The following is a 16,018-nucleotide window of genomic DNA, read 5'->3' on the forward strand; positions in this document are numbered from 1 at the left end:
AGGAGGGTCATGTTTCATTATGCACTTTATTTTATTTAATAAAAAATAGACAAAATAAATTAGTAATATACAAATGTATAAGAAATAAAGTGAAAACTTAATTTTATTAAAAAGAAATATAAAAGAGAACAAGAGTAGGAGAAAAGTAAAATAATAAGCTTCAATTTATTTCCGTTAGTTCACATCTTATTGTCTTAACTAAATTTGCATTATATAAACTTTTTCTTTGTATAAGGTGAAAGGGAGAAGAAGATAAAAGAAGAGATATTAATCACGGTAAGTAAGAAGAAGGGAGAATATGAGGTGGAAATCTCATCCAAGTCACTGTTTGGATAAGGAAAGAATATTAGGAAGAATATTAGAAACCACAATTCCAATTGGATCATGTTCCTCCAACGTGGCTTTTCAAAATATTAAACATGTCTTTAAATTAAAATTTATGATTAGTGTTCACCAATGATTGGGTGTTATACAAATTTGTTTCAATTTTTAATCAAAATCTATATTAACTAACTACATTACATCTATAATTTATTAAATAATATAAAAGATTAATATTTACATTTACTTTTGTTTTGATTTTACTAATTTCTGTTTTTATACTTCTAAGACACATACTATTTTTATTATATTTTATAATTATTTAATACTTTTATTTAATTATAATTTTCAATATTTAAAATTTAAAAGAAAAACATCCTCTTAACATTAAATATTTTATAATACCTTTTTCATGATTTTTATCTTTATGTAAAAAGAGTCAATGATTTAGTTAATATTTAAAACTGTAATGAGAATATACTCATTTTCTAAGAATGTAACACATTTTTTAAGAGTGTTTATAAGACAAACCCATTTTTTAAGAATGTCTATAAGACAAAAAATGTATCCCCATAATTATGAGAATGAAAATGAATATGTAATGTAATACTCAAATTCACAACCATCCCATCTCATTGTCTCCATATTTACAATTTAGTTTATAAAAAACAATCAGGTCTTGCATGAATAAATTTTTAACTAAATATAAAAACAAGTTGGCTCTTACCAAAAGAAGTAGAGTACCTCTCTTACCTATAAACATTAAAAGAAGTCAGTGATGTCAAGTGAATCGCAAATTAATAAACTTAACCAACTTGATCTAAGCAAATGATAAAAGTCAAGAAAAATGAAGAGTATGTAAACCTTCACCATTTTCAAGTATCATAATCTAGTTGAAGCCTAAGATTAATGTCAAGAACCTCAGAAGAGGCCCCTATCATCTGATGCCTAGCTTGGAACTTGTCGATGCATTTACATAATGAACAAGAGATTGAAACACTAAATACTGTGCATGGTAAGCATAAATTAGAGGATGACAGAGTGTAAAGAATTGGGGGTAAACCAGCACACATAGTTAACTAAGATCAATATCAAGCAGCTCTGGCTTTCCTCTTTCAGTCCCGTTGTCACCAAGATCAACGCCTAGTTGTCCTTTGTCCCCAGCCCCAAAGGCATACAACTTCCCTGATTCAGTTAAGGCAAAGGTATGAGCATTCCAATATGCGGAATTCGTCAGGCTAATCTGCACCACCCGTTCATTCATATCTTTCATTGAAGTCACAAGCTTTGGACTTAACACATTTGCATGCATGTCTCCCTGCATAAGTACAGTATAAGATTCAATTTTAATACAATGTACTTTAGTCACCAATACAAAATTCAGAGTTCATTTTGCACTTTGAATTCAATATTGTCATGTCATGCTATGCTGCCCCGTCATTCAGATTTAGCATAAATTAGAAGCTACATTCTGAAACTGAAAGTTCTAATTCTTGCAAAACAGAAACCGCAAGCCAGTTTCATCATATCATATGATTGCACAAAAGTCAAAGGAAACCGACTTCCTTTCGATAAAGGCAAACAAATCAAATTGAATGAAAGGCATAAGAAAGCATACCTGCTCATGATTCTCGGGGTTATGGCCAAGACTAGCAGATTCTCCACAACCAAATGAATACACATCACCATTATCAGCCACTACAAAGGTGGTGTAATCTCCCGTAGCAACATGAACTGCTTTGACATCTCTCAACCCTTCCACCTCCTTTGGTACAAATTCACATTCTTCATTACCATGACCCAGGCAACCATAGCGACCCCACCCCCATGTGCAAATACGGCCATCCTGCCCCACCACAGCTGCATGCCACGCACCAGCTGCAACCACCATCGGATTAAGGTTTAACAGCTGGAACTGTTCGATCAGACGAGGATACTTCTCATCAGTTTTTGAGCCATGTCCAAGCTTCCCACCCAAACCACACCCAACCGAGTACACTGACCTATTTAAGATTTCAGATAAGGATCACATAATCAATAAACATAAAGATACTTATTACGAATAAAAATATATGAAATGCAAAAACCAGTCAACGTAAGTTAAAAATAAAAAATCAGCAATGGTTAAAATTTTCATAATCTTGGAATATGTGGACTTCATGCTAAATGTGTAGGCAATTCAAGAAAACAGAATGAAAGAGTTGTTAATAAAGGAATAAATCATAACATACAAAAAATTCTCTTTACACTCTACACATCAATATGCGTAGAAAAAAATGAAGCCTAGAAGGGGGCCTAATTAGCATCATAAGATAGAACTTCTATCTCAATTATTGTTGAAAAAGATGCAACAGTTAGGGAAATGAGATAAATCCGGTGCTCACATTCCAATGGGTTGACAAGCCAAACAAAGCAGGTAGCAGAATCCAGCAGCTATTTGCACTACTGGTATGTGTTCCAGATCTCCTAGCAAAGGACGGGGTTCAAGATCATTTGGATCAGTATGGTGACCGAGTTTGCCATCATTACCCCATGAAAAAGTATAAACCCTTCCTTCTCTTGACAACACAGCAGTGAAGAAGTGTCCAATTGCAGCTTGCACAACAAATATGTTTTTCAAAGAATCAACTAACTGTGGAGTTGTAACCATTTTAGATCCTTGAATTCCAATTTCAGCATCACCAAAAGAGTCTTTCCCAAAGGCATAAACCTGCCCTGAATCACTGATCAACATTGTCCTCCTAGTCCCAGTAGTAGCTTGTATAATTCGGATGCCTTGCAAAGCTCTGCACCCCAAAGAGTTTAGTTAACTTTAATTCAACAAGTTTACTTTAAATGTTTGCAGAAAAATATATAAGAACTGTGGAATGTACTAACTAATGCTCCAACCTAATTGGTCGAGGTTTCCATTCCTCTCCAGTGGAGCCATGCCCAAGCTGGCCGGAACTATTGGACCCAAATGAATACACAAGCCCTTTTGATGTCACAGCAATGCTATGACCAGGACCTGCTATTGCCTGTGATTTCTCCCTTCGGCAACATGCTTCTCCAGCCATCAAAAACCTTAGAACCAATTTCCAAGAACCACGACATCTCTGCTTCAAATATTGCTGTTGTTCAGTCGTCATTGGCTTAAAAATGGCTCTTTTCTGGCACATGTCCAATGCAGCAAGCTCTGACAAGGACAAATCGAAATCTGGCTGAAACTTTGCTGGCTGCTTGAAGAAGGAGCATGTTGCCTACACCACATCAGATATGAAACCGGCAGTGCTGGAATTAGTACTTTCAATTAACAACTAAAAAACCTGTAAAATAGACATCACTTGCCTCAAGTTTAGCAAGGTCTTGAGCATATAAGTCGTATGATGTAAGCAGATGAAGAACAATGGAAGGATTAGCAGACAAGGGAAACTCTCTTGGACTGGAATCCCCAAAGCAATGTCGTTGCTCCCGTTGAAGTGTAGGCAATTGTGTGGCAACAATGGTGGTAATTGGTTGATCTGAGAGGTTATGGTATTGGATAGTAGGGGTTCCACTGGTAGTGGCATCCATGGGCACTGCCAACTTTATACAGTGCCCAAACACAGCAGAAGAGAGGATCTAACACTTCTGGGAATTATGAAAATATGCGTAAATGTATTACTATGTTAATATGTTAATTAATTATAGTTTCTCAGTTTATAACATTTGAAACTCTACACATTGTTCTAATTTGCAACAAGCATGTACCTCAAGAATGTATTTGCCTAGCAAATCTCAGGCCTCAAACCTACAAAGAAAAAACATACTTATAAAAGTGACACTTTTTTTTTAATACAGCTGAATTACATGATTATTTGTCTTCATTTACAATCGCCATATAAATCAAAGACACAAGAAAGAAAGCATTTAGTCATTAAACTGAAGATGATCAGAAAGACAAATAGATTTTACTTTTCACAGACACCGTACTAAAAAATCAGGAGCGGTTGAAATTGAGGATGAAATTAAGGTGAAGGAACCAAAAGAATAGAACTTTGACAAGTTTACTATTCCCAGATGATGGGATATTCTACAATCATACAAAAAAAAAATAGAATTTCCTGATCGAAGTTGAAAAAAATCGCCACTAATAAAAGGTTGATCATCCCAACCAAAAGGAATCAAATTTTAAAATACCCTTCTCCATGCACAAACAAAAATTCCTTTCCTTTTTACTTTCCCAGATCAGGGAAGCACAAGTAACCCAATGAACAAGTACACTTGTTGGATACGCAAACATGGAAAGAGGAAACCAAAAAATTAAAAAGAAAAAAGAATCAAGGGAAGCGGAATATAAAACATGGTAAACAAATTTTGGGTGAATGGAATTCATTATGATCGATATAGATCGAAGCAGAGGCACGTGAAAAGGGTGATTACTTATGAGAGGGGTCAACAACAATTCCTCAAATTGAGTGTTCACCATCGGTGGAGAATTGAACAGAGGGTTATCACGTTTCTTGACGAAACAAAGAAGAGGTTGGTATGTGATGAAATGGCGTAGAGGAGAAAATTAGAGAAAGAGAGACTCGAAGTTTTGTATGGTTTATGGGAGTGACTGGAAGAATCAATAATTTTAAGGTTCCTCAAATGGAGGGGTCTCTCTTTTCTATGTCCAGCGTTCTTATATGCTTTCTGATGAAGAAGAGATGATGATGACGATGAGGTGTCGCTACACGCTACCGTTACGTAGCAGTCATTTTTTTTTTTTGGTTAATTGATACTTTGAGAAGAGATTATTCATAATTAGTTTATAGTATATCATAGTACATAATAACATATAACAATATTTGAAAAGAGTAAAAATAATTAGTGATTATTTGCTTTATATACTTAAAATTAAAATTATAATAAGTAAATAAATATTTCTAAAACTAAAAAACCTATATTCTTTTATCAAATCAATGTATTTATACTATTTTTTAAATCAGGTGTAATCTCTTATCTTTTAATATACAAAATTGAGTTATGAAAAAATAATGAATCGAAAAGGTTAATAATGTTCTCACTCAACTACCAAGTGAACAATCCTACTACTACTACTAATAATAATAATAATAATAATAATAATAATAATATAAACCAAATTCTTATTTAATTACACATTATATATGATATTATTGCTACTGAATAGTTTAGAGATGATAAAATCAAATAATCTAGTTTGTTAAATCTTAACTTTTCTTACCTGATTTTGTTACTAATATCTCTTTAAACCATAAAATAAAATTCAAATATATGAAATAAGAATACGTGCAACTTGAAATTGGTTAAGTTGATTAAATCATTTACTTGACCATCATATTAGACACATATATAGCATACTAAACAGGTTCAATTAATATAACAATTATAATTGTGCATATTAAAAGAATGGAGTTTTCATGATAACATATCACGTAGGACTCACAAAAATAAAATACTATAATATCTCTTCTCATATAGAGAAATTGAGGTAAGTTAGAAAATTTTCAACCTTCAATGGAATTGGTTAGGGAGTGGGTTAAGTCACTAAATTTAAAAAAAAAATTAAAAAAGTTCAGGTGAATTTTAAAGCAAAATGGAGACAAAAAACAAAGCAGTATTAATGTTTTATATTATTTATTAATTAATTCTTATTTATTAGGCAAACGATATCTTATTTAGAGGCATTTATTATGTTGTCAACTTTCTACTTAGTAAAATAGTCTTTTACTGATATTTAGAAGTCAAAGCTGCTCTCTCCATCAGTCAGCCAATAAGAGTGTTAACTTCTCAATCCTATTTAAGTTTGGTGGTCTCGGCCATCTCTAGCTTCTACATTGTCAGGACTAATTAAAATGCTATTTAACAAAAGAAAAGAGAAAAAAAAAAATAGAAGAAATAGAAATAATCGAAGAATCTTACATAATCCACCAATACCTTGTATACCTTATATGGACTAGAATAAGTGATGTGTCCAAATAAGAATATGTAGTTAAAAGAGTAGAAAACACATAAAACAATTCCATTAACTTCTACACAATTAATCTAATAACATATTTAACAATATAAATACTTTCACAAAGGTTCAATCCAAATAGCAATGCAAATTTTCTTTGAACTCGTTGCCATATTAAGAGACAATAGGCTGAAAGGATTACAAAAGATCAAATATTAGCAATATTTGAAACCAATTTTCATGATGGACCATTATATATAAATAACCACCCTAATTATTCCATATCCTTAAAAAGGTTCCATAATACTTGATATAACATTGTATTAGATATAAAATGATTAATGAGGAATGAAACCCCAAATATAACTATAATTCCAGGATATGTTATAAGGTAATGAAAAACTCAACTAGTCCTACGACCATTATTAATATCTCTAAAAGAGTAAATGTTTTGATCTCGAAAACTTTACAACATAGTAAAATAACCAACGAATTGAAATCCTAATAAACAAAAAGATTTCATACTTCACTTGGTTAGAACAAAATTATTCAGACAAACTACAAATAGATATGATTAAATCGATAAAGAATATATTAAAGGCCTTTAAGGAGAAACAGAAGGAATTATACCATCATTAAAACAAAGCAAGCTTTTTAATATTGAAAATAAAGAAATAACTGCTTCTTCCTTTAAAATGATAAAAGAGAATAGAGAAATTAATATTAAAGATATTCAAAATATTCTTAACTAGATTATACAAATGACATACTCCATCAAATACTAGTATTAAAAGACCTAGACACGGAAACTCCACCTTCAAAACATTCGTAACAAAGAATTAGGAAATAAAGATGCAAATGAATTAGAAGAATAATTTGATAATAACTTATATAAAATAAGTAAAGGAAGAATAAATTCTAACCCTAGAACAAGAAACTTTTCTAGGAAACCTAACCTTCCCCACATTCAATTTAAAGAATTAGAATTAGAATATCCATCAATATTTGGTGGAAAATTCTGACTAAAATATTAATGGAATGATAAATCATTAAATAACAAGAAAAACATGAAATGGATATAGTTGTCTCAGTCTACAGAGTCGAACATTCAAAAAAACAAAAAGTGAAATTAAATATTGAAGGTTTTGCTGGCATCCCTTTGGTGGGATAATTACTGAAATTAAATTAAGAAAATGTACATAACTACTTGTGTTAAACAATAAAAGAACCACTCAAGACTAATAATGATTAAAACATTAGCAATAACAATAATGCATAATTTTATTAGAGGTTCAAAAACATTTTATAAAAAAGCATTAGAACTACTACATGATCTGATATGTCCACCTTTTCGAGGTTTCAGAAGAGGTGTCAGTAGGGATATTGATGATTTTATTTCCGTGATTTTTAAAATTGTAAACAAGTATTACCTTTAGTCTTTGCAGAAAAGGTTAAAAAATTGTACAATAAATATCCTAGTGCCAAAACAAAAGAGAGAACTTATTAGTAGAATATTTTTAATATCTAAAAATACCAAAGTTTCATTCCATAATTTAGAAGTAGAAACTTGGATTATAGACTCAAGCCAGAGAAAGTAGAGAGTTAGGAAACTTTTATATTGAAAACAAATGTAAAAAAACTGATGGAAAAATATCAAAAATACAAAATAATCAAAAAGAATACTCCAATCCCTAAAAAACCAATAAAGCTATTTAATAATGATACTAATGAAAAACAGGTAATATAAAATCTAATATCATATCTTATCGATATGGAAGATCTGGATATATGAAAAGAAAAAATCTTTAAGATAAAATAAAAACTTAACAACTTAAATATGAGTGAATAATTTCAAGAACAAATGGTCAAAATATTATTAGATTCATAAGGAGAAGATAATATATCTCAGACGATAAAGAGATATAACATTATAACTATTGTGATGATGGAGAAAATTGTAATCATGTGCATTAAATAAATATAATTAGAATAGATATAAAAGTAACATTAGAAAAGTTAGATAAGATAGAAGATGAAACAGAAATGTACAAATATTTATCTAAATGAAGAATAAAATATTAAATAACTGAAAAAAAAAAGTAGTTTATATAGGTGCCAATTTTGAAGAATGTGATTTTACTAAATACTAAAAGAATGCTAAGAATACTATAATACACACCCCTTCTCCAATTAAGTGATCTCAGTCTTTGAAACCATAATAATTTTTGAAATAAAACAATTACTCTTTTGGTGCATATATTATTAGTTTAATATCATATTTTTTATTTTTTATTATCATAAAAAATATCACACAGTCTTATTTTTTTATTAGAGGATATTAGTATGGATTTGTGGTGCGATACCTAAATCTAAGGGCTATGATGCAACTCTGGTAGTGGTGCACAGTTGAGAAAATAACTATTTTATTTTTCTCAAGCATTCTTATTTTCCTTATACTGGTGATGTTTCATAAGAGAGGTGGGTGGTCAGATTGCATGGAATTCCAACTTCAATAGTAAGTGATATTTCGTATTTCTTAGTCTCTTTTGGACAGAACTCTTTAGAAGACAAGGAACTGTATTTCTGAACAGAACAATTGAAACTTATTTACGATGTTTCACTTCTGAACAGTGGACGGCTTGGGCGGAGTTTGTTCAATGGATAGAATATCGGTATAATACCATTTATCAACGCCGGCAAAAGTGTACACCATTTGAGGTGGTAGATGGAAGGACTCCTCCTTCAATAGCTATATTTATTCCAGGAGAGGTTTCGGTAGAAGCAGTAGCATAAGAACTAATGGAGAGGGATACAGCTTTAAACGGTTAAAATATCATTTTGGGAAGACCTTGGGATCATATTTAAAGGTGGGAGATTGGGTATATTTAAAGAGTCGTCCTGATTGACAAAGTTCGATGACTACAAGACTACATAAAAAACTGGTCGCCAGGTATTATGGGCCCTATGAAGCGATCAAGCAGATAGGAGCAGAGGCTTTTCAGTTACAGCTTTCAGTGCACGCCAGAAATTAATTCACCAGTTTTTCATCTTTCTCAGATCAAGTTAGAAGTAGGGGATCATTCTGTAGAATCAGCATTGCCAGTAGGATCACAGGGCCATTCCACAGGAATACAACTACATCAAGTGTTGGGAACTAGGATGCTAAAGCAAGGACAAGAAACGGTGCATCAACTGCTGATTCAATGGCAGAATACATCACCGGAGGAGGCAACTTGGGAAGATAAAACTAATATACAATAACAATTTTCCGAATTCAACCTTGACGACAACTTTTTTTGGAGGGGAGGTATTGTTAGGAAAGAGAATAAAGGTCAGGCACAAGCTGCGACCAAAAACCTTTTTTAGTGTATCAAAGGAAACATAGAAGACGGTAATGGGAAAAATACGGAAGATGGTCAGGACTGTTGAGGCAGTTATGTCAATTAGAGAGTGAGGGGTATAGAGCACTTGAGGGTTTATGGCGGTATGAAGAAGATTAAATTATTGGACAAGGATAGGTCCTTCTGTGAAAGGAGAGCTGCATCCTTTGTAGAGCCATTGTACTTGTGACATTCAGACAATAAAAGTTTCTTTCTTCAGTCACACTATGCTCCTTACTCTCTTTTTGATTCCTTAATTCCTAACACTATAATCATTACAAGGTCAACATCAATAAAAATAATTGCAACGAAATAACCAAGGAATGACAAGGGTGCGTGTGGGAGACCCCAAGCACAACAAGCAATTCAACACGATACTAACGTAAGGATATCAAGACAGACGAAAGCAATCATGGAATATAGAAGGTTTCAGAGCTTACCTTGATTCTGATATCTGTAAGAGCCAAAACTCACAATCAACAGAACCTTCACTTCAGCCATTGTCCCAAACATGTGATTTTCGATTATAATTATCTTGGTAGATTGCGATACTGGAGTTAGCCATTACTAAAAATTGAAGAACAAACGCCACCGTAAATAAATAAAACTCAACCGGAATCAACATAAAAAGTGTGGCTTAACGAAAAGAACGAAGAACAGTGCAGATGAAGTAAACCTGTTTTGAACAAAAAAAATCGGAGAGGACACAGGGTTCTGAAGCTCGGAAGCAGCGATTAAGCGAGCGGAGCAACGGAGACGAGGCAACGAACGAGATTTGTAGCAGAGCATCTCAACGTTAGCGCGAAGATTCCAGAAACCTCCAGAAATATCAACGGTAGCGCGAGAATTATCAAGAAACGACGGTGTAAAAACAACCTCCATCTTCTTCCTTTCATTCAGATGCAAGGTAGAGAAGGAAACGAGAGAATGGAGAATTGTGGAATTAGAGGGAGAATGAATGATGGAAGCGGGAAGACACGGAAAAATATTTTTTAAAATCTTCCCTAATTTTTATATTAATATTCGATTTGGGAGAGAGGGAAATGTTGTAGAACTAAAAAGAATTACTATTTTATGTTTTCTGTATTTACTATAACATTTAATCTTCTGAAAACGCATACCTGGAAAAATAAATAAATAAATAAAAACATCATGCGGTAAATTCAAACTATGTTAACTTATAAGTATAGTTTCTAGCCCTCCCTTTCCCTTCTACTTGTATATATTGGATACAACTAAAAAGTAGTTATATATATATATATATATATATTATACTTTAATTTTTACACAAGTGTAATAGAATTTGTTGAGGTTTTTTATCTTATATATATTTTACTATTATGATTATGTTTGGATAACTATAACCGTCTTAAGCATTCTTTTGTTAATCGTTCTAATTGATGGAATATTTGATGATTTTTATAACAGTGTTAATACTATTAAAATTTGAGATGTTACAATATGTTTTTATTCTAAATTTATGCCTTTATTTCGTTTCTAAAATTTGTTTTTTTAAAATAAAAATTAGTTCACCAAAATAAACTTTTTGGTAAGTCTATCTTTAATATGATATTCTTCTTCCTTTATTGGCTTGGTTTGAGAATGCTTTAAGTATTCTCAATTATCGGGTTTTTATGGCTTGATGGTGATTAGAATATTATTAGTATAATTTCGATTGGAACGTTTTTAGTCCTACTTATATTATAGGACTTTTTTCAAAGTTAAATATGATTTATTTAAAGTTTGAAGTTCTTTAAAAGCACGTTTACATGGCTTTATTGGGAAAATAAGAATGATCTTAACTGAGTCAACAAGTTTACAAAACAAGAGTTCTTACATATTATTTGTTTTCAAAATGTTAATAAGAAAATAAGAAAATTTTAACAAAGAGTAATAATTATAATACGTTAATACAGATTTTTTAATAATATTTTGATATAATATATATATATATATATATATTAATTTTCATTAATTTTAAAATACATCAGCACAATAATAAATACATATGTTATATTAAAATATTATAGAAAAACTATATCAAACTATATCAAAATATAATTTTCCTTTTTATATTAAGACGTGTTCTGATTACACATATGTCCGGCAATGTAATGTAACTCATGCCAAAATTGACAGCAGCTTAATCTTATGAGGTGAAGATGATGATTTGTAACTATGTGAATGTAAGTGAAATCATGTATTTAGACACAACCTTCTTCCAAGTACATCAATTGCTCATTTCAACACCAATTGAGAGAGCCAACAAAACCAATTATTTTCCAAAATAACTATTTTGACACCACAATTTTCTTCATTATTATTCACTTTTTATATTTTTTTAAATATCAAAATTAATTTTTATTATGTCAAATAATTTTTTTCTTCCTATAACATGTTAAAAAAAAGCCATAAATTTTAAGCACCTCTGTAATTGCTGACACCAACCAAAATGTTATTATGTTCTTAGATTTCCTTTTAAATATTTAAAAAAAATAAATTTTTTGATAATATTTTGATACAACACATATATTAATTCTTCACTGATTTATTATTATATTAACGTATTCTAAATTTAATAAAAAAAGAGACGGTATATACTATTTAAAATCACATATTCTTTGTTTATCATCCCTTAAAAAGGCGTGTTTGGGAGAAGTAGTTTAGCACGAAGAAAGACAAGAAAAAAAATAGATTTGGGACATATTGAGAAGCGGAAGTGATAAGAAAAAGGAAGAATATGAGGTGGAAATCTGATCTAAGTCTCTGTTTGGATAAGAGAAAAATCTAGAAAGCGGAACCCCATTGGACCTCGTTTCTCCAACGTGGCTTTTCCAAACGCTAAATTGCCACTCCTCACTCAGAACCACGTTCCCCATCTTTCCTCTTCCACACGCACCACCACTCTCAGCTCAACAATGGCAGCAACAATATCAGCAATGGCCATGATCAACGCCAAATGCCTCAACCCCACATCACCAAAATTCCCCGCAAAACTCACACCATCGAAACCTTCTCTCCTTTCTCTTCCCAAGGGCCTTATCGCCTCACCCGAAACCACCAACCTCTCCGTTCCCACAGCCGTCGCCGGAGCCATATTCACGGCCCTCGGAACCTGCGACGCCGCGTTCGCCGCGCAGCAGATAGCGGACATAGCGGAAGGCGACAACCGCGGCCTGGCCCTGCTGCTGCCCATAATCCCAGCCATAGGGTGGGTGCTGTTCAACATTCTGCAGCCGGCGCTCAACCAAATCAACCGCATGCGCAGCACCAAAGGACTCGTCATCGGGTTGGGTCTCGGCGGCTTGGCTGGACTCATGGCGGCGCCGCCACATGCCGCTGCAGCCGAAGTCGCGGCGATCGCCGAAGCCGCGAGTGACAACAGGGGGCAGCTTCTGCTGTTTGTGGTGGCACCGGCTATTGGGTGGGTGCTGTTCAACATCTTGCAGCCTGCTCTGAACCAGATCAACAGGATGAGATCTCGGTGATGATGAAATAGTGAGGGAATTAATTCCTTGTGATATCATCATACAATAATTCTCTTGTAACTTGTATCTATCTGATGCTATATTACATCACCTTCTCTTCTGCCTTTTTTTTTCTTGTGACTTCCTTGATTCGTTCCATTCCGATCTCTTTTTTGTTGCAACTGTTATGGGACCTTCCATTTCCCTATCATGGATCAGATTGAGTTTGAGTTCATATGAGTTTTGAGAACTTCATATACATATTGTGTTGCAAATGGATGTTGGTTAGTGAACATCCGTCGTTTATGGACGTCAATGAACGTCTCTCAGTGTACTGTTGGGTGTTCAACGCGGAGAGACGCCGGACATAAGGGGATTTGACATTAATTTCAATGTTCATGGTGGATAATCGACATCTATTGATGTTTAATGAGTGATCCAATGTTTAATAACGTTATTGAATATGACGTCAAAGAAGGATTATACAGGGATCAGACATTAAAAGCTTTTTTTTGCATTATATATAATTTTTAAAAGATATTAATGTAGGATATTATAAGAATAAAATAAGTGCTCACCACTTAAGTAAAAGGAACAAAACGAATAATAGGTAAAAAAAAATGTAATTTTGTTAAAAGAAAGAACTTTACATATCATTCTTTTAAGTCCCATAGAAAAAACAATGACAACCTCACTCATATGGCAATCAAATACAAGAAGAATCTTAAAATAGAAATTAATCTTGTCACTTAATTTTTCTCTTAAACAGTAAAGTAAAATGAAAAAAAAAAAAAAAAAGACTTTTTAGTGTGTTTATAGGAAAACAATGAACTTCTTTTATAATATGAAAAGTAAACCAAGTTTTCGTCAATGTGAGATTTTTCTTCTTGTATTCTCCTACTTGAAGATTTTGATGAAACTAATCAAATCTTCAAATTAGGTTTTATTTTTTGACATTATATTGCTTATTCTTTTGATAAGTCGGATTAGGATCAAATCCACACGAACTTGTCAATGTTAACCGACTTTGTCATAATATCTATTAAGCTTTTATTAGTGCGAACATGTTATTTGTAATAATATAGACTTACATGCTTTGTTTTGGAATGAAAACAATATTCCTTGTAACATATAAGACACTCTAGTTGTCAAATATATAACGAGTTTTTGTTATTTCTGTCTGAGTTCCTCCATCGACCTTTAAATCCAAATAACTTCCTTACAAGTTTCAAGAACTACCATGTATTAAGCTCATGTAGTCAACAGTGTACAACATTATGTAACTTGGGTAATCAACTTATTATACCTTCAAAAAGTGTAAACGCATAGCCAATAATATATATCCTTTTATCAATATTACCTGTAAAATCTGAATCTTATATTGCCTTTAATAACTAATTTTGATCCTTTGAAAAATAATACAATACTCGTAGTTCCTTTGATGTATCTAAGGATCTTCTTAACAATACTCCAATGCTCTCAACCCAGATTTATTGTGAACCTACTAACCACTCATACTAGTTGTGCAATGTTTGGTATTATACAAATCATAACATACATAAGGCCACCCATCACCAATGCATACGGTACTCGAGACACGCAATTGATAGGGACTAAAGTAGAAATTAGCTTGCAATCTTGCATGTTGAAGCGCTACAATATTTTTGATAAGTAATTATTCTAAAAAAGTCAAATCTTCCTATCTTTTACGTCTTGGTGAATCTGCTTTCCTAAAATATTGTTTTATAGTCCTATGTTATCCATTTCAAACTTCCTAGTTAATTGTGCTTTCAATTATTGAATTCGACTTTTGTTGGTGTCTACCATCAAATGTCATCCACATACAACAACAAGATGATAAAATATTTCTCACCAAACCTATGGTAATAAGTACATTGGTTTGAACTTAGTATGTTGTAACCAAGATTAATAATGAAAGAATCAAATCTCTTGTATGAACACTTCAACACCCATTTTAAACTATATAAAGATTTGTTCAGCTTGCAAACCACGTTTTCTTATTTTTTATGGTTGGAGCATCATTGCATCCTTACTAACAGCTACCTTGTGGACAATGGAATCCTCAGACGATACCCTTTCACATTGTCAGCATAGCCTAAGCAGTTAACCCTTTTTCCAATTTCGAGCTTTATTAATATTTTGAATTCCTCAAATATAAGAAACACGTTTGACTTCCTCTTGATGGAGTACACTCATAATCTATTAGAATAATCATCAATGAATGATACAAAATACTTTGCCCCTCCCAAGTATAACATCGATTATTCCCACACATCAGAATGAACCAAGCCTATGTTTTTGCTTTTGGTATCCATTTTAGCAAAATTCAATTTATGTTGTTTGCGTATCACAATGCTCGCAAAAAGATAAATCAACCTCCTTGAACCCAGGTAAGAAATTATGTTTCACAAGGATCTGTAGACTGCATACAATACGATTATACAATTTTATATACGATCATACAATTTTATTTTTATAGTACCAACTCCAACAACCTTTAAGACGTGCTCATTCTCAATTAATAAGATCCACCTAACATAGACTCGTAATTCTGGAACCAATCTCACTTTAAAATCATGTACCAAATTGCACTTGAATCCAATATCCATTATCATGTAGTTGTTTTCCATTATTAGAACTAATTATTGTTTTGTCACAAAAATATCTTCATCCAATATCCACTATCATGTAATTGTTTTTCATAATTTTTTGTTTACGAAAAAATATAAGAAAACTCACATATATCAAATTTATAATAAGTTTGGCATTTATTTTCCTTTCACATAACTGAAACAAACACAAACATAAATCAACAATATATTTTAATTGATCTTATTTTACACACTTTCTAATAAACTTTAACAGAATATTATTGATTCAATTTCGAG

The 16,018-nt window shown here is 32.2% G+C and overlaps 2 protein-coding genes and 1 long non-coding RNA gene across 4 annotated transcripts; 1 reads left to right on the top strand and 2 right to left on the bottom strand.

Moving 5' to 3' along the window:
• Positions 1-1,118: 1,118 nt before the first annotated feature.
• On the bottom strand, positions 1,119-4,956 carry LOC106767619 (ultraviolet-B receptor UVR8-like). 2 transcript variants are annotated; one of them, XM_014652548.2, is made up of 7 exons: positions 4,723-4,956; positions 4,051-4,090; positions 3,649-3,930; positions 3,211-3,560; positions 2,706-3,107; positions 1,940-2,324; positions 1,119-1,639 (listed from the first exon to the last, which is right to left on the bottom strand). In XM_014652548.2, exons 3-7 carry the CDS (start codon positions 3,871-3,873, stop codon positions 1,397-1,399), a joined length of 1,605 nt encoding a protein of 534 aa, XP_014508034.1. In that variant the 5' UTR covers positions 3,874-3,930; positions 4,051-4,090; positions 4,723-4,956; the 3' UTR covers positions 1,119-1,396. The 2 variants fall into 2 exon arrangements, with proteins under 2 accessions (XP_014508034.1, XP_022639395.1); XM_022783674.1 differs by lacking the exon at positions 4,051-4,090.
• Positions 4,957-6,389: 1,433 nt separating this feature from the next.
• Positions 6,390-10,809, bottom strand: LOC111242073. Its single transcript, XR_002668727.1, has 3 exons — positions 10,319-10,809; positions 10,083-10,209; positions 6,390-6,451 (listed from the first exon to the last, which is right to left on the bottom strand). It is a non-coding gene; the product is annotated as an uncharacterized LOC111242073 (long non-coding RNA).
• Positions 10,810-12,372: 1,563 nt separating this feature from the next.
• On the top strand, positions 12,373-13,344 carry LOC106767622 (photosystem II core complex proteins psbY, chloroplastic). Its single transcript, XM_014652552.2, has one exon. The coding sequence runs from the start codon at positions 12,561-12,563 to the stop codon at positions 13,128-13,130; it is 570 nt and encodes a 189-aa protein (XP_014508038.1). The 5' UTR covers positions 12,373-12,560; the 3' UTR covers positions 13,131-13,344.
• Positions 13,345-16,018: the final 2,674 nt, after the last annotated feature.

The sequence above is a fragment of the Vigna radiata genome, chromosome 7, assembly GCF_000741045.1.
Source record: "Vigna radiata var. radiata cultivar VC1973A chromosome 7, Vradiata_ver6, whole genome shotgun sequence".
Taxonomy (NCBI): Eukaryota; Viridiplantae; Streptophyta; class Magnoliopsida; order Fabales; family Fabaceae; genus Vigna; species Vigna radiata.

Bases quoted from the DNA above. Each gene is read 5' to 3' on its own strand.
- LOC106767619 (XM_022783674.1), bottom strand. From the start codon at position 3,873: ATGGATGCCACTACCAGTGGAACCCCTACTATCCAATACCATAACCTC. The intron at 3,108-3,210 runs GTTGGAGCATTA...TTTGGGGTGCAG, and splicing joins TGGAAACCTCGACCAATTAG to AGCTTTGCAAGGCATCCGAA. The intron at 2,325-2,705 runs GTGAGCACCGGA...AATCTTAAATAG, and splicing joins GCTTGTCAACCCATTGGAAT to GTCAGTGTACTCGGTTGGGT.
- LOC106767622 (XM_014652552.2), top strand. From the start codon at position 12,561: ATGGCAGCAACAATATCAGCAATGGCCATGATCAACGCCAAATGCCTC.